This window comes from Balaenoptera borealis (genome assembly GCF_965194805.1).
Source record: "Balaenoptera borealis genome assembly, chromosome: 21".
Lineage (NCBI taxonomy): Eukaryota > Metazoa > Chordata > Mammalia > Artiodactyla > Balaenopteridae > Balaenoptera > Balaenoptera borealis.
The window spans coordinates 27,105,547-27,126,764 of NC_138880.1; the positions used below are offsets into that span (position 1 = coordinate 27,105,547).

The following is a 21,218-nucleotide window of genomic DNA, read 5'->3' on the forward strand; positions in this document are numbered from 1 at the left end:
GATCTGCAGCCGTTGGCTCACCTGAGCGGATGGAGAAGATCCACCTGCAGGGCGCGCGCGGCACCTACTCCAGGGACCAATTCTCTTGAAACTCACCAGGAAGTGCGTGCGTGGAAACACACGGAGGGGCCCCTGGAAATCCTAGGCAGGCGTTTTCATTTTAGTGCAATTGACCCAAATGATTTTCCAGAGGACTTTTATTGAAAACCTGCAGCTCTGCTTTTACTCATGTAAGTGGAGACCCTAAACTCCAAGGCTCTGGAACCACAGTGAGAGGGTTCCTCGAGCCCTGTGACGCTGAAAATTAAATAAGCCCCACCGACACTTTCAGTTTCAACGTATGTTGCTAAAACTAGCTTGTGTATTCATTTATTTTCCCACTTGCTGGTACCGAGTCCCCAGGGTCTGTCGCTGGCCACAACACCGTGCTTTCACGTGCGTCCTGGGTTAGGGCTATCGGCAGCAGAGCAGAAGAGTAGTGCCTCCGCCCTCTGGCTGCTCACGAGGCGGGCCGGGGAGGCTGAGAGCCTCCCACCCTTGCCCTAGGGGGAGCCGTGGCCCTGCTGTCCTGGGGGGACACCGAGGCCAGCCTCCTCCAGGCAGGGTCCAGAGCAGTTGGGTCTCTCCACGTGCACTCCGGCTACACTGCGGCCTCCCTCCAGAGGCTGGACCAGGGCCTAAGCAACACTGGTTACGTTTTTCCTTGGAATGTTGTATCCAGAGCTCCTAACAAGTTCCAGGGGACCTTTGGCCCATGCTGTGTCCCATGCAGGTTGAGGGCTGCCCAGGTAGTCTGAGTCCTGCAAGAGCCACCTCCCCTTAAATAGCCGAGAGTGGGCTCTGGACCTTTCCCGTAGCTGCTCCTGCTCTGCCCACCGCCTATGATCTGAGTGGTGAATCAGGCAGAAGCAGAGCGAAAACGTGCCGTGTGTGTGTGTGTGTGTGTGTGTGCGCGCGCGCGCGCGCCCGCGAGGGGCAGCAGGGGATGGGAAATAGGAAGGTGGGGACACGTGCAAAACAGCCAGTCGGCCTTTACGCTCAGACAAGTGTTTCCCTCTTTTAGGTATAAAGACGGCAGCTTGATCTGCCAGGCAGAGGAGCCAGGAAAGTACAGGACTGAGAGCAAGTACGGGGTGCACACACTGGACATCAACAGGTAAGGGCTTGGCGGGCACGGCCGTGCCCCAGCACCTGCCCAGGTGATCAACCTCCCAAACACAGAAGCGGAGGTCAGCTCACACCACATCTGAATTCCGCGTGACGTTCCTGGTGTCTCTGAGTTAAATATTGGTGGTAGAGGCTTCCCTTTGTTTCCTTGGGGGTCAGGCCAGAGGGATGTGGATTCAGTGGTTGGTTCTGCGGGGCTCCTGTTCTGGGAACGAAAGGAGAGAACGGCCTAAGGAAGGACGGCAGTGCCAGGTGTGAGGGCCACGGGGAAACGCACAGACACCCGCACACCTGCTCAGCAGTGGGGCTGCATCTCCTGCAGGTTTGGGCAACAGTTCCAAGCTCAGCTCCTCAAGGAAATATGACCTTTATTTTCGTCTCATAGCAAATTGAAAACATGCAGTAAATACAGATAACGAAAAGAAGGTAAAGTTCATCCGTATTTCCAACATCCAGGGTCGGTATTTTGGTGTACTTACAGCACTGCTGGTTTCCCTTACACAACACACATGTAGAACCGTACGAGCATGCTTTGATTTTTTTTTTGTTTTTTTTAACAAAAGTGAGATTCCGCTGTTCATTTACTCTCTCCTTTTCTGTATACACAGCTTTTATTTTTTACAAAAAGATCATAACATTATGCAGATTAATTAGGACAGAGGCTAACAGGTTACAGTTAAGATTAAAATTTGTGTCGAGTCATAACCTTGTTCCTCTAGGTAAATTTGAGGCTGTTTAGAAAAGCTGGAGGCCCTGGCCCCATGGGCCCCACTGGCACTGTTTATTGAGAACCTACTATGTGCCCCACACAGTCTAGGAACTTGTGTTAAAGCGACCAAAACCTCGTTTCCTGACTTGGAGGTCCAGAACGTGGCGGCAAGCCTTAAGTGTAATAAAGAGGGAATCTTACGGTAGATCAGGGTGATGACACTGGGTGCAGGGGTCAGGGCATATGGCCTGCGGCTGGGGCGGGTGTGGTGTTAAAGGGGGGCCAGGCAGGCCTTAGAGGAGAAGACGTCTAAGGGGATGGAGGAGGGGACAGAGGCGTGGGGCGGAGGCTCCGGGAAGGAGCGTCAGGACCCCAGGGCTGCAGCAGCCCTGGTGGGAGTCATAGGACAGAAGGGTAGAGATCTCACCAGCACCGTGAAGATCACCCCCAACCCTGTAACCGTCACAAGGCTGTTACTGGGGGCAAAGGGGAAGTGAAAGATCTGACTTACGTTTCCAGAGGGTCACTGACTGCGAACGGATAGCAGGGCAGACTTGGACAGCTTGGCCGAAATTCAAGAAAGATGGTGGGGCTTGGACCAACGTGGACGAGGTGGAGCCCATGAGGTGGGCGGGGACCGATTTTGAAGTTAGAGCTGTAGGATTTGCTGATGGATCGGATGTGGGTGTCAGTGAAAAAGAGGGGTCGGAATCAGCCCCGGGGTTGGGGGCTCCTGCGTCAGCTGGGGTGCAGAAGGCTGAGAGTGGGCGGGGTCTAAGCATCCCACTTTCCTTCAGTTTCCAAAATTTCCAGAAATTTCCACAGGCAGTAATACATACTATCTAGAAAGAGAAACTATCCTTCATTTTGAAGAGTATTTTTATTTGGTGGGGGATGGGTGACTCTTTTCTAACCTGGGGTGCCCTAGCAACTGGTTTGTTTTCAAGCTGAATTTCAGTCATCGTTTTGAAAAGAGAAACGAATTCCCTTGCTCAAGTATGAAAAAGTCCTGTTCACACTATGTTGGCAACTTTTAAATTTGTACTGGGAATAAGAGAAGCTTTGAACCGGGTGAACTGAATCAGTGAGGCCCCAGTATATCCAGGTGTCCTCAGATATATTACTTGGAGTTTGCCTCAGCTTGCAAATAGTTAAGGAATTTGGGACAAGGAAATTCCTGAGACTAACTTTTCTCTCAGTATTCTTACCCACATTGGGACATTTTTAACAGATGAAATGTAAATAGTCTTCAGAAAAAGAGCCAGGGGGAAGCCCACAAATTACAGCTGACCTCAGCTGTTCATTCCAGACTGCTGAGTTACCATCATCTGATCTGTGGTCGGTTAAGTGGTGAGGAATGTGCTGGCTCCTTTTCTCCCCTGGCTGGGGAATGAGCTCTTCTTTCTGTTACAAGAGTGACATTTATTCCTATGAATATTCTTTGGCCACTGTCGCCGAATTCTTGAAGTGCTGAAAAGAAAGCTTAGTTCCCTTTGGTACTGTTTGAATTTAAGCTGTCATTGATATGATTTTATATGCTCATAAGATTTTCTCTTGGGACTCATAGAGTGAGTTCTGTTTCTTCAAAGAATTTTCATGCTGCTCTCGTGTTTTTATAAAGGTGTTTAGAACATCTTATCTTGTGTTTTATTCTAACCTCACCTCTCCGTACTCCCCACTCCTCGCAGGGCGACTCCAGGGCTAACCTCTTCTTGCACTTTATTTTTAGACTTTGATATTCAAATTCTACTTTGAATTAAATTGTAAATCCCGTGTCAACACCGCTTAGAGTTTGAGTACATGGGGCCTGACTTCCCAAGAGAAATTCATGTGCCACTTAACCGTTTGCCTGCCCCTCTTTAAAATAGATGAAGTATTATTAGTTTCTCCCCTGGAGTGGTTTTGGGGGCACTTCAGATTGAGACTTTGGGCTGCAAAAGTGCCCCATGGAAGTTTGTAAAAATTGAGACCAAAGGATACCACCTCTGTCTATTCTGGGATGCTGTCCAAACAGAAAATAAACCCCTTTGCCCCTTAATCTCGCTTGCAATTTCTGACAGCATGAAGTAGAGGCTCGAAATAGACTCTGTGGGCTGGCAAAGTGCTTCTCCTAGTGTGTCCTCGGGAAGGAGAGGAAGACTGGGGGGCCCTTGGGCTGTGGTCAGGCATGTGGGTCTCCAACTGACCTGGGAACAGAATTTTAAGTTGGGCACCGTCTCCTCCGAATCTGCAAAGTCCTGCCTGCCCGGTCCCTTGCTGTCCCGCTGTCCCCTCTGTCCGGTGCCCCCAGGCGCCATGCTTCCTGCAGCCCACCCCCTGCAAGAGCAGCCAACAAATATATATGAGCCCTCCCCCAATACACGCACGTGTGTTTATTTATAATCTATATCTGTTCTACTGTATTTTATAGAATGTAAAACATTTACAAAAGACATGTGCAAAAAGAACGAGACAAAAGTAAGCATGACCAGAAGTTCTAACTCTCGCCTGCATACTCCCTCGGCCGGGTGCGCCCTGCCTGGGGTCTGTGGCAGTAAATCAGTGGGTCCGGATATTTTTAGGGGGCATGGGCTTCTTTACAAATCAGGTGACCCCTTGGAGCCTCTCTTCTGGATAGGTGCACGTGAGCAGCTGTGCACGTGTTTGGTGCACCAAGATCCTGCCTCCAAGGCACCTTTTCCCCAGCCTGGTCCCTCCTGCTAAGGACCAAGTGCTAACTGGTGACTTGACCGGCTATCAGCGCTGGAGTGTTAGGTACGTCTGCCTCCGGGGTCCTAATTCTGTGAGTCAACTGAAGAGCAGCTCAGACTCCGGCGGGAGACGCTGCTGTCCAGGTGGGCTTGGTGCCTGGGGCTCCTTCTTTGCGTCACAAGCCTCCTTCTTGGGTTCCTCCAGCTGTTCTCAGCTGGGAAACGATGGAGAGCAATTCACTGCAGTTCTCAAAACGCTTAGAAATCCGTGCTGTTTCATTGGAATGTAAAGGCAAAGGAGAGGACCTTCTCCGGGGAGGGAAAGGGAACCTTTTTTGAACTTCAGTCCAAGGATTCAGCTAATACATTTCAATTAATAATCTACACAGTTCATACAGTACTATACAGCTGCAAAGTATTTTCAAATGCATTGTTTTATTTAATCGTCCGTGTCCCCCAAGTAAAGTGTAGGTATTCAGTAAACGTATTTGAGAAGTTTTAAATACATACTATTTACTTGTTAAAAAGTCAGTAGATGAGACTTACCAGGCTGGCCTGATCAGGGCACAGATCTGAAATCAGAACTTGTGGCTGATGACTGCAGTCTTGTAATAGTCTCAGCAGACATAATTTTGCCCCGGATTTTATTCTGATTGTACAATATTGAAGAAAAGTCCTGATTCACAGCGATTAGTAGTCGCAAATGGGAACATTAAGTGTGACCTTGAAATCTCAGAATGTAATTCAGTTAAGCAGGGAAGGTGTGAGCAGCTCTGCCTGAGGGACGTCAGGGCACAAACAAGTCAAGCGCAGCACAAAGCTGTCTGGGCTTCAGTGAGTGGCCAGTACGTGGTGTGTCAAGGGCGTGTTTCTACTGTTGTTTTAAAAACTGCTGAAATTCGTATTGAAGAAGAAATTGATAGCACATTTGGGAGATTTGGTTTGAAAACTCTGGGACACAGTTTGGAGACTACCGATACGAAGTCACGTCCAGAAAGGCTTTTGAGGGAGGTATTGAGGAAGATGAAAACAGGTTTATGGTGACCGATGGACACACTCTGAGTGACGTCTGTACACGGTCTTTTCGAGCCCTTGATGTGGTTCAGGCACCAGTAACCTCCTCGCTCAGCAGTGGGTAGGGATGCTGATCAGCTGGGCCCGGGGACAGTCTTGGTTCAGGTCCAGCGGGGGGGGGGGGGCACTTCCTGTGCTGGGCTGCCCCATCTCTCAGCTCTGGGTGGAGTGTCTGTTTTTGCCTTACGGCTCCTACTTCTGAGTCTGTGTCCCAGTCCCATCCCAACCCCCAGGTCAGGGGATTTGATGCGGCAGTCTGTACAGGAGCCTTTGCCTCTCCCCACCCCGCCCCATTGTTCTGGTTCCCGACTCCGCAGCCCATGCCCGTGGGCGGCCCAACCCTCCGGTCTGCGGGGCGGGTGAGTCCCGCTAGTGGGGAGGGATCTTTGTAGAGCGAGGTGCAGGGCTAATCCCAGAAGAATACTTCCTGTTTGAAGAATGCGTTTATGAAAATACAGTGGTTTCATTGTTTAGAAGAAATAACCCAAGGGCAAGGTTAAAAAAAATCCAAGCGATGCCTAAGGTTATGGAAGAGAAGAAATTCTCCACGCGTCCCTAGACCCCCAGCCCTAGCCGTGTTCCCAGAGGGAGCTGCTGTGGCCTGTTTGTTGTGTGGGGTGTGTGTGTGTGTGTGTGTGCGTGTGTGTGTGCGCGCGTAGCGTGTGTGTAGATCAGCAGAGAACATGAATGGCCAGTGATGGGGAAAGCGTCCGTGTTATGCTTACGGGATTTTTACGTGTTGTACCGTCACTCTTATTCTGCCCCTGGTGATACGCTGTACCCGCAGTGTACGTGGAAATGGCACGGCAAAGGAATGCGATGAGTTCAGGCTAGAACTGCAGCTTTGTTGAGGGGCCTTGAGGTTGGCCTGTATCCCTCCAAGGTGAGCCTGAACGTAATGCACTGGTTTGAAGATCTGCGGTAGCGGCTCTCTCTCTGCCTTGGGCAGCGGCAGGTACAGGAGGCCAGATGGGATTGCCGGGCGCAGTGGAACTGGATTAGAACCTCGTGGGGGCAGGCACGGGGCTCTTCCCAGGCAGTGTGGGTCCCTGAAATGTTCTCTCTCGTTTCTTGGAGACACTGTGTATTTTTTGGTCAAAGAAACTATTTTCAGCTCCAAGTGGAATAGAAAATACAATAAAATGACGAAGGACTCCCAAAGAACGGGTTTGTCTCTGGGTCAGTGGATGCTTAAAGCATCTAAACATGAGGCCTGAGTAAACTTTTTCTGTGTTTTTGTCACTATGCCTGTGAGGCCCATGCTTGGAGAGATGGCAGAAGGACCAGAAAGCTGCAGAGTCCAGAGTTTTGTGGACCTTGTATACCCAACTTCTTAAAGGCTCTACTTTCTCTCCAAGTTAATAGGGTAATAGCACTGTCTTGCTGGGCACTTGAGACTTTTATACAAAGTAGCCAACGAAAAGTAACTAGCAGAGTGTCAGTTGAGTAAGAGCCCTCACGACAAGTTTTGGGGGGAAGCTGGTGGGAAGACAGTTCATAGCCAGAAAATAAGCTTCGGCTTCCGTGAGATGGACGTGGGGAGCTGGAGGAGCCCCACCCCTGAGAAACTGGGCTCTGCGGTCCCTGGGCCATTGTCCTTCCCAGGGGTGGACACGCGTCCCTCGCGACGCTCCGGTCCCGGAGGCCTCACGTGGGTCCAGTCCAGGCACCTTCGTTACACCCACAAGTGGGTGCTTCCTGTCTGGGCGATCAAACTGCTTTGGGGGTCTGTGCAGGGAGCCCCTGGTGGGGAGGGAGGTGGGGTTGATTCTCCTGGAGGTTGAGGCCATTGGAGCTGCCCATTGACAAGATAAAACCACAGATGCTGCAGGTAGAAAAACAGAACCAGAGGGAATACAAGCTTCTCTTTGAGGGTGCAGTTCAGCATCTTCGGAAGTGCTAGTACATTTTCTTTCCCCGCAAAGCCAAAGCCAAGGCATCGTACGGGATCAGACGTCGCCCGTGTCTGTAGTTAATACCTCGTTGTGAGGGCAGAGCTGGCATTGTTCTCAAACAAATCACTCATGAACCAGGGGTCCAGGTCACACGAGCTGCTGTCGAGGAAGGCTGTGCTCGAGTTCGGGTCACTGACTCTCAGAGAACAGGCCGGCCCGACAGCACGTTCAGGATGCTGTCTTGCTTTTTTCCCTCCAAGGGCGGACTTTGACGATACTGCGACCTACTCGGCGGTGGCAACAAACGTGCACGGACAGGCGTCCACCAACGCGGCGGTGGTGGTGAGAAGTGAGTCTGCCGTCTTGCGGGGATGGGGCGCTGTCTCCCCACCTTCTGTCCTCTTTCTCCGCCGTGATCGCCTGACTGTCTTGCAGGATTCCGAGGTGACGAGGAACCGTTCTATTCTGTGGGGCTCCCGATCAGTTGTAAGTTGATTATTTTCCTTCTTTGCGCAGAAAAATGTGTAGTGACATAGCATATCATTAAAAAATATTTTCTAAGCATCAAATCTCTTTTCAAAGTGTATTGCAAAAGACCCTTTCTCCTGGCTGGTGTCGGTGTGCTGACCGCCGCTGCCATGGCTTCAGGGGCTCACACATCTTGGGGCTGATGCAGGATTTAAACCCTTTACACTTCGCACGTGGCTCAGAGCACACACCCCCTGCTCACTCTGCCTCCCATCCTCCTTTGGCACAAATGACCAGGTTCCACTCCACGCTGGTTTTCTGATTCTTCAGAAGTGGCCGAGTCAGCTCGGGCATCATAAGAAACACCACACTTGGGTCTTGAACGTCAGACCGTTACTTCCCTCAGTTCTGGAGGCTGGAGGTCCGAGGTCGAGGTGCCCACCAAGGAGGGGAGACCGCGTCCCAGCTAGCAGGTGTGGGACGCCATGTCCTCACGGAGAGCTGAGAGAAAGGGCTCTGGTCTTGTCCTCTTCTTACAAGGGCACTGACCCCATCCCAGGCCCCGCCTCCAGGACCTCATCCAGCCCAATCACCCGAAGGCGCCCTCAATATCTTCACACCGGGGGGCGGGGCTTCGCCCTGAGAACGGAGTGGGGCGGGGACACAGGCGTTCAGGCCACAGCGCAGCCCGTGGGGAAGTGAGCGCAGCGGGTGGTGAGGAGCCTGCTTTGCCCAGCCGGCCCGCCGTGTGACCGCGTCCTCTGCCCCGCGCAGTGCCCCTGTCCTCCGTGATCCCGTACACGCACTTCGACGTCCAGTTTCTGGAGAAATTCGGCGTCACCTTCCGGACGGAAGGCGAGACGCTGGCTCTCAAGTGCACGCTGCTGGTGACGCCGGAACTGAAGCGGGTGCAGCCGCAGGCCCAGTGGTACCGGGACGGTGAGTGTCGCGGCCTCCTGCGCGCTCTGCGCCCAGGCCCGCCGTGCTTGGGCTCGGACCCCGGCCTCACTGGGGTGATGGTGAGTTTTGAGCCTTAGTGTTGACCTGGCGCTTTCTCCACCTCCGCGACAGCTGCGGGCGGCAAAGCAGGCGAGCCGGGGGACAGCTTGGACCCGCGTTGACCTTGAACTTCCCGGGGAATGGGGTTAACAGGGAGGCCTGGAGGTAGATGAGTCATCGGGGGTTGTTATAGCTCCATAAAGAGGGTCTCCGTGGGATTAGGAGGAGTGAGCGGGGTGTCTGTTTCTTTATGTTTTTCCTCTGCTGAAACAGTAGCTACCATTTATTAGAGCTTATTGCGTCCCGGCTCTATTCTGAGTGTGATAACTCACTTGATTTTCATCAGGTCTTTGGGAGGGAAGTGTTGTCAACCCCCTCGTAAGTGGGCAGCTGAGACAAGGAACTTCCTCGCCCTCCCCCCGACCTCCGGGAAGTGGCAGGGCTGGGACCCCCCATTCCCGGGGCCCTGCCCACTGCTCCCGCCAGCCAGCGCGGGCTGCCCTGTGCGGCCGTGCGTGTGTGCGTGTGTGGTGTGTGTGTGTATGTGGGGTGTGTGTGTGTGCGTGTGTGTGTGGTGTGTGTGTGGTGTGTGTGGTGTGTGTGATGTGTGGGGGGTGTGTGTGGGGGGTGTGTGTGTGTGTGTTGTGTGGTGTGTGTGGTGTGTGTGTGGTGTGCGTGTAGTGTGTGGTGTGTGTGTGTGGTGTGCGTGTAGTGTGTGGTGTGTGTGTGTGGTGTGTGTGGTGTGTGTGTGGTGTGTGTGGTGTGTGTGTGTATGTGGTGTATGTGGTGTGTGTGTGGTGTGTGTGATGTGTTGTGTGGTGTGTGTGTGCTGTGTGTGTGTGCGTGTGTGGTGTGTGTGTGTATGTGGGGTGTGTGTGTGTGTGGTGTGTGTGATGTGTGTGTGCGTGTGTGTGTGTGATGTGTGTGGTGTGTGTGTGTGTATGTGGTGTGTGTGGGGTCTGTGTGTGGGGTCTGTGTGTGTGATGTGTGTGTGTGTGGTGTGTGTGTGTGTAGTGTGTGTGATGTGTGTGTGTGTATGTGGTGTGTGTGTAGTGTGTGTGGTGTGTGTGTGTGTGGTGTGTGTGTGTGTGGTGTGTGTGATGTGTGTGTGTGTTGTGTGTGGGGTGTGTGTGGGGGGTGTGTGTGTGTTGTGTGGTGTGTGTGGGGTGTGTGGGTAGACTGTGGAAGGAAACTTCATCTCTGGCTGCTGCTTCTAAAGGGAGCTTGTTCCCTATGGATTCAGTCACAGAACATTCTGCCTGTGTTTATTCAGGGCCTAACACAATGCAAAATAGCACAAAGAATCATATGCCATTCCTGCCCATAAGGTATTTATAATCTAGTTGGGGAAAATACACAAAATGGTAAAGCAGAGTCTCTGTAAAGTGTAAGGAATGTCCCAGAACAGGCTGTGATAATTTGCCAAACGCATGGCACTGGCCCCGCGCACTGTCAAAGTTAGCCAAGAAAGCAGGTTTGCGGTGATGATGGAGAGCTTTATGGAAAGAAAAAATAGGCTGTTGACAGATGAGAAGGCTCTGAGCTGGCGGAGGGGGAGGGGGACCCCTGGGCCCACACGCAGAGGAGAGGAACAGGTACGCGTCCCAGGTGCAGAGGAGACGCCTGTGACCTTGCAATCCCCGGAGTCCGCTGTTGGGATCCGAGGGCACTGGGCCTGTGCTCTTCGGTTGGAATAGGATAATTGTGTCTGATCTTCATGGTCCAGGAGGGAGAGAGGAAGGGAGAGAGCCTCTTTGTGGTGGCAAAGGAGATTAATTTACCCTTTGCGATTCTAATTTAAGATTTAAGAGCTAAGTTCTAAGATTCTAATTTACCCTTTCTGGAAGTGAAATGGATTCGAGGAGAGTTCTCCTAATATTCCCAGAGGATGTTGGCACGGATCTTAGAAAGTGTTCCCGTGACTAGGAAGTGCCCGGGATTCTGGGGACCCGCAGTTTCATAGTCTTGGCCGATTCGAATGGAACAGGCAGGTTCAAGGCTGCACCTGACAGGCTGTCCTCTTTGCACTTTCCAGTTACGGATGTTGCCAAATCAGTAGGTGAAAAATAATTTCTCATTATTTTGTTTTGTGTCTCCTTGATATCCAGTGTTGAATATTTTTCGTCACTTACCTTTCTTCTCCCGAAATTTGCCTCTTTAGTTTCATTGCCTTTTGACTGTGGTTTGTTGACACTTTATTATTAATTTCTAAGGAACGCTGGTGGGGGACTTCCTGGCGTCAGCGTCTGGGTTAAGTGCGTTTCGAAGCCGCAGCAGGGCCCCTTGCAGACGAATCCCGCCTTTCACACTCCGAGTGCTGACCTCTGTCCTGTCTCGCGTGTCCCGGTCCCCCCAGCCCCATGTGTGTGTTTGTGCTCTGGGTCAGGCTGGCGGGCACCTCTGTCCTCCGTGTGTGCCCCGGGTCCCTGCATGTCCCTGAAGCCCGTCTCCCTTGACCATCTTCCAGACGTGCTGCTGAAGGAGTCCCAGTGGACAAAGATGTTCTTCGGGGGAGGCCAGGCCTCGCTGTCCTTCAGCCACCTCAACAAGGACGACGAGGGTCTCTACACCCTGAGGATCGTGTCCAGGGGAGGGGTCCACGACCACAGCGCCTTCCTGTTTGTCCGAGGTGCGCAGGCTATGGGTGGGGTGGGACGGGGCCCAGATGGAGCCCAAGGCAGCTCCCCGGAGATGGCCTGACCGCCAGGAGGTGTTTCCTGGGCGTGTCCCGATCACATCCATGACATAAGCAGGTGTCACTGGGGATGGAGCAGAGGCGGAGCTTTGTGTCCCTGTCACGATAAATTGCTGGAATTCGTAGGATGACTCCTAGGAGTGAACAGCTTAGTGAACTGCTGATTCTGGAAGAAATCCACGCGGGGAGTGGGGTCCGGAGTGGAAGGGCCCATTCCCGGGCCGCCTGGGCCTCCCTCCCCTCCTCCCCCGCTTAGGCCTTGAGACAGGGACAGGGCCATGGCAGGAAGGACCAACACTGTCATGACCACTGACTTCAGTCACATGTGTGTTTAAGACAGTAACCACGGGGGCCACACCTCTGGAGCGTTTACACCAGGAGACACACGTGTTGTCATGTTTCATCCTCCCAGCAGCCCATGAGAGCCTTGTCCGTCCCACTCATGGAAAGGAAAACAAAGCTCGTGATATACCAGGCACAGTGGTCGGTGTTATATATATACGTGTATTTATCTTTATGTATATGTGTAATATAGATATTTATATATTATCTATAAATGCCTATCATATATAGGCTTGTAGGTGTATATATTCATACGTGTATAGATGTATATGTCACATATACATACTTTTATATACATTTTATATATAAAAATGGATAAAGGGATATATAAAATGGATAAAATTATATATAATATGTATTATATATATGTATATGTGTATACATACATACAGGTGTATATATGTGTATGTATATGTGTACACACACACATACATATTCACATATGTATATATAATCTAAAATTCTTACAGCAGTTTTGGAAGAAAATATTCTTTCTTTCTCCAGTGAAGGTGTGGAGCGCAGAGGCCTGGGCCCTTCTCTAGGAAGCAGGAGCTGGGCCCCTGCGAACCCCGGCCCTATGTGCGGGGCAGTGCCCCCCCAGCCGAGCCCTTACCCTGCACCAGCTCTGGCTCATGCAGCGGCCTCGGGCATAGAGGCCCCTCCTGGCTGAGGCCCGGCTGGCCACTTCCCGGGACACCAGTCTCTTCTGGGTGGCCAGCGGCTGCTTTCCTGACCGGGACCCCCCTCTTCCTCTCCCCGCAGTCCTGGCCACTCTGCCCTCCATTCCCCACCCCCGCCTTACCTGCCCTGTTCTCCGTGTCTCCTGCACCTGTATGCCCACCTCGGGCTCCAGGTTATATGTGCCTGGAATAACACTGTCAGTATATTATTTTTTCCAAACCATTTCAGTTAGATCCATGCATGATGGAAGGGCTGTACCATCAGGGAATATTTTAACTTAAAAAAAAAGTGCCAACAAGCACCCCCCCCCCCACCAGACAGCATAAACCTGCAAGGCTGGGGTTTTAGACACGTCCACAAAGTTTTACCATTTTTATTTGGTTGGCATTAAAATGTGCCTTCCATTCTCCGTGCATGCCTTCTAGCAAGATGTTTTGCCCCATGAAAGCGCAATAAATGCAGTAGCTGAAATTGCCTTGCTTGTGCAGCCAACAGGAAGAAAATAATGCACGTATGGGGAGTTTAAGTGTTCTGACGACTTTCTGAGGACTTTGAATATGAGAGACAATATTTGGCTCGGTGTGAAGAAATCCTTAGCTTTTAATACGCTGAGGAGATGGGAACAAGAAAGTGTACAATGCTTACACTGCTAAGAAGGTCCAACTACCCTAAGTCCTGAATAAATACACATTTTACATAAGGAAATTAAATGTGCAGTGTATTAACTTTCTAAATAGCTCTGTTGGCCTTCAGTGCCGCCGTAATTAACATTTGAAAACAAACGTAATTGCATGATCATGATTGGCTGTGGAAGGGATGCATGCGTACGGACCCAAAGTGTGCTCACGACTTGCAGGGAAAAAAAATCTAAGTCCTCAGACCTTCTGAGGACTCTGAAACACACAAGTGTCTAAGGTACTGTCTCTCAGGTGTTCAAAAGGCCTCATTGTTATTATCGTTTCATCGGTCGGTTTTGGACGACATGACATCATGTGATGACATGCCAACAGTAGAAGGCGAACTTCAACTTGGATTCGTTTACGGAAAATCACAGACTGAGTGTGTCATAGAGGACAGAGTGTTTTGAGTTTAAAGACTCATCAATACGTGCATGTCTCTCATCACCAATCCATCAAGGGCGTGGGGACGAAGCAGGGGCAGAGCAAGCAGATAGCTCGCTGAGTTTGAAGAAGTTGTCAGCCGGCCTCAGCTGTCCCCCCGACCCCGCACCCAGGACCCTGATCACGTGACTTCCCTCTCCTCTCCCACCCCAGACGCTGACCCCCTGGTCACGGGGGCCCCTGGCGCGCCCATGGACCTGCAGTGCCACGATGTGAACCGGGATTATGTCATCGTAACTTGGAAGCCACCCAACACGACCAAGGAGAGCCCGGTCATCGGCTACTTCATTGATCGGTGAGTGTCCACTGATTCCTCTGGGGGTGGAAACGTTCCTCAAAAGAGTATTACCCCAGACGACGTGCGTAGGTATTTCTCTAATCTCAAGTTTGTGACGCCGTTCTTGATGGGATGTAGGTAACTTCACTATTTGGTTATTAGTCACTCCTGACTGGGTAATTGGAAAGTGTCGCCTGCCAGGCAGGGCCTCGTGTACCCACACGCGATTCCTTTGTGTGCTGGCTGAGGCTCAGTTTGCCTGATTGGCACCAGTATCAAATCCCACCCTGCCTCTCCAGGCTCGCTCTGAGCCCGGCCTGCAGGCTCCGCTGAGGGTCCAGCCTGGGGCTGGGATGGGGCTCCGGCTGGCAGGTCTGTGCTCAGCCCTGTTCCTCCCTCCGAGGACGAGAGCCTGGGCATGGTGACGTCGGGCTGAGGACGCCAGCTCATTTATACCCAAAGGCCAATGTTCTTCTCGGTTAAATAATGTTCTCTTCTTGTTTCCAGGTGAAAAATACTGATGTTTCAAGGTACAAAATATTGGAATTTGAGTAATAACGTAAATGCAGGTCATCGTTAAACCCAAAGGAGTTTGAACTCTTTTCTTGTTCCTTTACTTGGAATAGTGCTCAGAGCCTGGGAGGGACAGCAAGCAGAGCTGTGAATTTACTGGATATGCAAATGCATTATCCATTCTAATCACTGCGAGAAATTACAGTCAAAGAGAATGAATTTAGAAGTAAGATAGAAGGGTATAAGCTATGTTGTTATAAGAGGATGGCTCTGGGTAGGAATTTAAGATTTTATGCGTGTAAAACACATTAATATAAGGCAGTTATTTCAGAAAGAAACAAGCAGCCCAGTTTGTTTGCGTTATGTTGATTAAATTCTCTTCTCCATCCAACAAAGCTATAGTCACCATCAGGGTGATATTTTGATATGCTGGCGTCAGGTTTGCATTGTTCAGGGTTTACCTCGAATTGAAACAGAAAAACCAAAACAAAAGCTATTGTCTATTCTCCTATGACATTAGAACATTTTCCCAACCTTTTGGCAAAAACGACGTCCTGCACCTTCTCGGGTAATACTCCACTCTCTTCTCTTTTCTGACGCCCTCCTATCCTTGTAACCTGCCGGTTGTTGGTCTGGGCTGAGATTGTTTCTGCCAGACTCTCAGTTTTGACCACATCAGACTCTGGCCGAAACAGGTCAGCATACGCAGGTCAGAGAACTTTCATTAAAAATTCCGAAGAGTTAGGAGGAAAGAGAGATGATTCTTCCTAAACGCAGGTACAAGACGAATTTTCTGAACTCGCTCTTTTCTCCTGGGAATTTGACATGCAGTTTCTGTATTGAAATTTCTCAACCTGGGAAAAATGGAGGTCAGTCTTTTCTACATTTCCAGGTTTCTGGTCAGGACTTAATATTTTCTAAAGACTTTCAAATTCCACAAGAGAAGCGTTCTAGAAAGAAACATCTTAACGTGATTGGAGTAGATGGTGAGCCAGCCTCGCAGCGAGGACTCACTTTGTGACCCGGTGGAGAAAGATGCGTCTTTGGGACACCGGGTGAAGGACCGTTGATTTCCTGGACCTAGGCAGCAGACGTGCCAGGGAGCTTAGGGGCACCCAGAGATTTTGTGGTGTAAATTGAAAGAGAACTGTCAGGGATAGATCTGAAATAACCTTTGGAGGAGATTTTGCCTAAATGTGTTTGAGGTGGGGAATTGAGCTTCAGCTATAAGTTAGAAAGGCTCAGGGACGTATATGCGTATATACTACATTTCCTGGACAGCTCTGTCTTTTAAAGTTTATTTATACTACTATTTGTGTGACTCAATATTTCGACAACATTCATCTTACCGGTGGGAGATGTTCTCCTGTTATAACTGTGATATACATATAATATATGTGCGTAATGTATGTATACAGCTCTATATACTTGCTAGACTGATATAGTTGTTATTCTCTACTCTTATTTTTTTATTTGAAGATGTGAAGTGGGAACTGACAGCTGGGTTCAGTGCAATGACCGCCCCGTGAAGATCTGTAAATACCCCGTAACCGGACTTTTTGAAGGAAAGTCCTACATATTCCGCGTGCGGGCTGTCAATAACGTAGGGATCAGCCGGCCTTCCAGAGTCTCTGAGGCTGTGGCTGCCCTCGACCCCCTTGACCTCAAACCGTTACAAGGTAGGGCGCTCAGATTGCAAGTTCCAGCAGTTTTGTGTGACTTGTTCTTTCTCTTCCCCCCCCATCTTGTAGCTGAGCCTTGAGAACATCTTCAGAGCTGAGCACAGCACAGTTGTGCCTCATGGGCTCCGGGTGGCCGTCAAGGTCACGTTAGGGGTGGGGATGCCAGGCCGACATTTACACCTTGAAACGAAGGTGCTTCATCTTCCTAAGGCTCTTCACTGAAATCCAGTTAAATTGGTTCAGAATTAGACTTTTCTTAGTCCACTGATGTCATTTCAACGCATGGTGAGACTTAGAAGGCGTTGAAGCCAAGCCCCTCTCTTTCTGAATTTTAATTTCGCATGACCCAGATTCCTTAACGGGATTGGGCCCTTAATTATGGTTTTAAGTGGGTCACTGCATTTTCCTTACCTGCGTGGCCTTTTGAATCCAGTACAAAGAGCCGAGAAGCACTGGATCTCTTTGAGACCACTTCCAAACTATCAACTCTGATGACCTCAGAGTAGTGCGAATGCTGTCATCGTAATGCAAAGGTGATTCTGGGAATCCAGCGCTTTCTGGACGTCAAATTCAGCACTGACCTTTCTCTCTGCAGCAGTCCACTGGGAGGGAGATAAAGAAATCCTAATCTATCAGGAGGACCTTGAAGGTAAGGAACTCGTTACCATTTCCTTTCAGCTGCTTATACCCTAGGGATTTAGGGTTGTAATTAGAGAGTGATGGGTACACTCTTCACATGTAAAAATAAAAACTGTGGGTCAAGCTTAAGGTCTTTGGAATTTAAAAAGTCAGCAGGGCAGAGGGCGGGAATGAAAGTGAGAGTGGAGGTCAGTGGAGTCCTGGCTTCATGGCTTCATCTGGGGTCTCTCAGGAGTCCTCGGGGACCTACAGAGGAGTAACCAGACTCAACCTGAGACTTGAGTCCTGGCTGAGGCTGGGGTCCTTTCTCCCAGACTCCACGACTGAACAGTATTTTGTTTTATTTTTTTAAGCAAAAATTTTATTTCTAACATTTTAACTAAAAGGGACTAGTTTTCCTATCAAATAATGTCCCTGTGGTTTGAAAGTTTGCATTTCCTTTTTTCTGTTGGATTTTATGAACACTTCTTCTTAATAGTCCTTAGATATCTGGGAATATCAATTTACTGAGAAGGAGAATCTAGCATCATTAACCAGGAATCCAAAGATTTTAATTGGAATTATAACTACAGTTCACAGAGGACAATGAGTGAAAACTTAAAAATTAGTAAGTCAGAAAGAGAAAAACAAATATCATATATTAATGCATATATGTGGAATCTGAAAAAACTGGTATAGAAGATCTTATTTACAAAGCAGAAATAGAAACACAGACGTGGAGAACAAACGTATGGATACCAAGGGGGATGTGGGGGGTGGGATGAATTGGGAAATTGGGACTGACATATATACACTATTGATACTATGTATAAAATAGATAACTAGTGAGAACCTCCTGTATAGCACAGGGAACTCTACTCAGTGTTCTGTGGTGACCTAAATGGGAAGGAAATCCAAAAAAGGGGGGATATATGTATACATGTAGCTGATTCACTTTGCTGTACAGTAGAAACTAACACAACATTGTAAAGCAACTGTACTCCAATAAAAATTTAAAAAATAAAATAAAGTCTTAGTTAAAACCTCCGCTTCCAGAAAAACTCAGAAACTGGGAAAGATGCCCAACAACTAAGTAACAAAAGAAAACAATTTAGGAAAGGTGGATGTTATGACCTCCTAAACAGCTGATGAAAACACAGATGTTTGAGTGAATAAAAAATGGCCCAGTTATATTGGAAGAGATGTTTGCTGCAGGAGACCAGCCTGTATAAGATACGCATTTTTTTTGGAATTTTGGAATTTTATTTTATTTTATTTTTTATACAGAAGGTTCTTATTAGTTATCCATGTTATACATATTAGTGTATATATGTCAATCCCAATCTCCCAATTCATCATACCACCCCCCCGCCACTTTCCCCCTTTGGTGTCCATACGTTTGTTCTCTACATCTGTGTCTCAATTTCTGCCCTGCAAAACCGGTTCATCTGTACCATTTTTCTAGGTTCTACATATATGCGTTAATATACGATACTTGTTTTTCCCTCCTAGCAATGGCTTTTTTTTTTTAACATCTTTATTGGAGTATGATTGCTTCACAATGGTGTTTTAGTTTCTGCTGTATAACAAAGTGAATCAGCTATACGTGTACATATATCCCCATATCCCCTCCCTCTTGCATCTCCCTCCCACCCTCCTATCCCACCCCTCTAGGTGGTCACAAAGCACCAAGCTGATCTCCCTCTGCTATGCGGCTGCTTCCCACTAGCTATCTATTTTACATTTGGTAGTATATATATATGTCAGTGCCACTCTGTCACTTCTTCCCAGCTTACACTTCCCCTTTCCTGTGTCCTCAAGTCCATTCTCTACGTTTGCATCTTTATTCCTGTCCTGCCCCTAGGTTCTTCAGAACCATTTTCTTTTTAAGATTCCATATATATGTGTTAGCATACGGTATTCGTTTTTCTCTTTCTGACTTACTTCACTCTGTATGACAGATTTTAGGTCCATCCACCTCACTACAAATAACTCAGTTTTTTTCTTTTTATGGCTGAGTAATATTCCATTGTATATATGTGCCACATCTTCTTTATCCATTCATCTGTTGATGGACACTTAGCTTGTGTCCATGTCCTGGCTATTGTAAACAGTCCTGCTGTGAACATTGTGGTACATGACTCTTTTTAAATTATTTATTTATTTATTTATTTATGGCTGTGTTGGGTCTTCATTTCTGTGCGAGGGCTTTCTCTAGTTGCGGCAAGTGGGGGCCACTCTTCATCGTGGTGCGTGGGCCTCTCACTATCACGGCCTCTCTTGTTGCGGAGCACAGGCTCCAGACGCGCAGGCTCAGCAATTGTGGCTCACGGGCCCAGTCACACCGCAGCATGTGGGATCTTCCCAGACCAGGGCTCGAACCTGTGTCCCCTGCACTGGCAGGCAGACTCTCAACCACTGCGCCACCAGGGAAGCCCCCATGACTCTTTTTGAATTATGGTTTTCTCAGGGTATATGCCCAGTAGTGGGATTGCTGGGTCATATGGTAGTTCTATTTTTAGTTTTTTAAGGAACCTCCATACTGTTCTCCGTAGTGGCTGTATCAATTTACATTCCCACCAACAGTGCAACAGGATTCCCTTTTCTCCACACTCTCTCCAGCATTTATTGTTTGTAGATTTTTTGATGATGGCCATTCTTACCGCTGTGAGGTGATACCTCATTGTAGTTTTGATTTGCATTTCTCTAATGATTAGTGATGTTGAGCATCCTTTCATGTGTCTGTTGGCAATCTGTATATCTTCTTTGGAGAAATGTCTATTTAGGTCTTCTGCCCATTTTTGGATTGGGTTGTTTGTTTTTCTGATATTGAGCTGCATGAGCTGCTTATATATTTTGGAGATTAATGCTTTGTCAGTTGCTTCGTTTGCAAATATTTTCTCCCATTCTGAGGGTTGTCTTTTCATCTTGTTTATGGTTTCCTTTGTGGTGCAAAAGCTTTTAAGTTTCATTAGGTCCCATTTGTTTATTTTTGTTTTTATATCCACTTCTCTAGGAGGTGGGTCAAAAAGGATCCTGCTGTGATTTATGTCATAGAGTGTTCTGCCTATGTTTTCCTCTAAGAGTTTGATAGTGTCTGGCCTTACATTTAGGTCTTTAATCCATTTTGAGTTTATTTTTGTGTATGGTGTTAGGAAGTGTTCCAATTTCATTCTTTTACATGAGGCTGTCCAGTTTTCCCAGCACCACTTATTGAAGAGGCTGTCTTTTCTCCATTGTGTATTTCTTGCCTCCTTTATCAAAGATAAGGTGACCATATGTGTGTGGGTTTATCTCTGGGCTTTCTATCCCGTTCCATTGATCTATATTTCTGTTTTTGTGCCAGTACCATACTGTCTTGATTACTGTAGCTTTGTAGTATAGTCTGAAGTCAGGGAGCCTGATTCCTCCAGCTCCATTTTTCTTTCTCAAGATTGCTTTTGCTATTCAGTGTCTTTTGTGTTTCCATACAAATTGTGAAATTTTTTGTTCTAGTTCTGTGAAAAATGCCATTGGTAGTTTGATAAGGATTGCACTGAATCTGTAGATTGCTTTGGGTAGTATAGTCATTTTCACAATGTTGATTCTTCCCATCCAAGAACATGGTATATCTCTCCATCTGTTGGTATCATCTTTAATTTCTTTCATCAGTGTCTTCTAGTTTTTTGCATACAGGTCTTTTGTCTCCTTAGGTAGGTTTATTCCTAGGTATTTTATTCTTTTTGTTGCAATGGTAAATGGGAGTGTTTCCTTAATTTCTCTTTCAGATTTTTCATCATTAGTGTATAGGAATGCAAGAGATTTCTGTGCATTGATTTTGTATCCTGCTACTTTACTGAATTCATTGATTAGCTCTAGTAGTTTTCTGGTAGCATCTTTAGGATTCTCTATGTATAGTATCATGTCATCTGCAAATAGTGACAGTTTTACTTCTTCTTTTCTAATTTGCATTCCTTTTATTTCTTTTTCTTCTCTGATTGCTGTGGCTAAAACTTCCAAAACTATGTTGAATAATAGTTGTGAGAGTGGGCAACCTTATCTTGTTCCTGATCTTAGAGGAAATGTTTTCAGTTTTTCACCATTGAGAACAATGTTGGCTGTGGGTTTGTCATATATGGCCTTTATTATGTTGAGGTAGCTTCTCTCTGTACCCACTTTCTGGAGCGTTTTTATCATAAATGGGTATTGAATTTTGTCAAAAGCTTTTTCTGTATCTAATGAGATTATCGTATGGTTTTTATCCTTCAATTTGTTAATACAGTGTATCACATTGATTTTTAAAATTTA

General features: G+C 48.1%; 1 protein-coding gene across 1 annotated transcript in view; it reads left to right on the top strand.

The window, feature by feature from the left end:
• The window catches only part of MYOM2 (myomesin 2), an 81,159-nt gene that overhangs the window by 11,733 nt on the left and 48,208 nt on the right, over positions 1-21,218 (top strand). The window contains exons 6-13 of the mRNA XM_082375162.1: positions 1,064-1,156; positions 7,796-7,884; positions 7,971-8,021; positions 8,778-8,942; positions 11,470-11,631; positions 13,995-14,136; positions 16,111-16,310; positions 16,909-16,962. Of these exons, the coding sequence (XP_082231288.1) occupies positions 1,064-1,156; positions 7,796-7,884; positions 7,971-8,021; positions 8,778-8,942; positions 11,470-11,631; positions 13,995-14,136; positions 16,111-16,310; positions 16,909-16,962 (956 nt within the window). The remainder of the gene's footprint in view (positions 1-1,063; positions 1,157-7,795; positions 7,885-7,970; positions 8,022-8,777; positions 8,943-11,469; positions 11,632-13,994; positions 14,137-16,110; positions 16,311-16,908; positions 16,963-21,218) is intronic.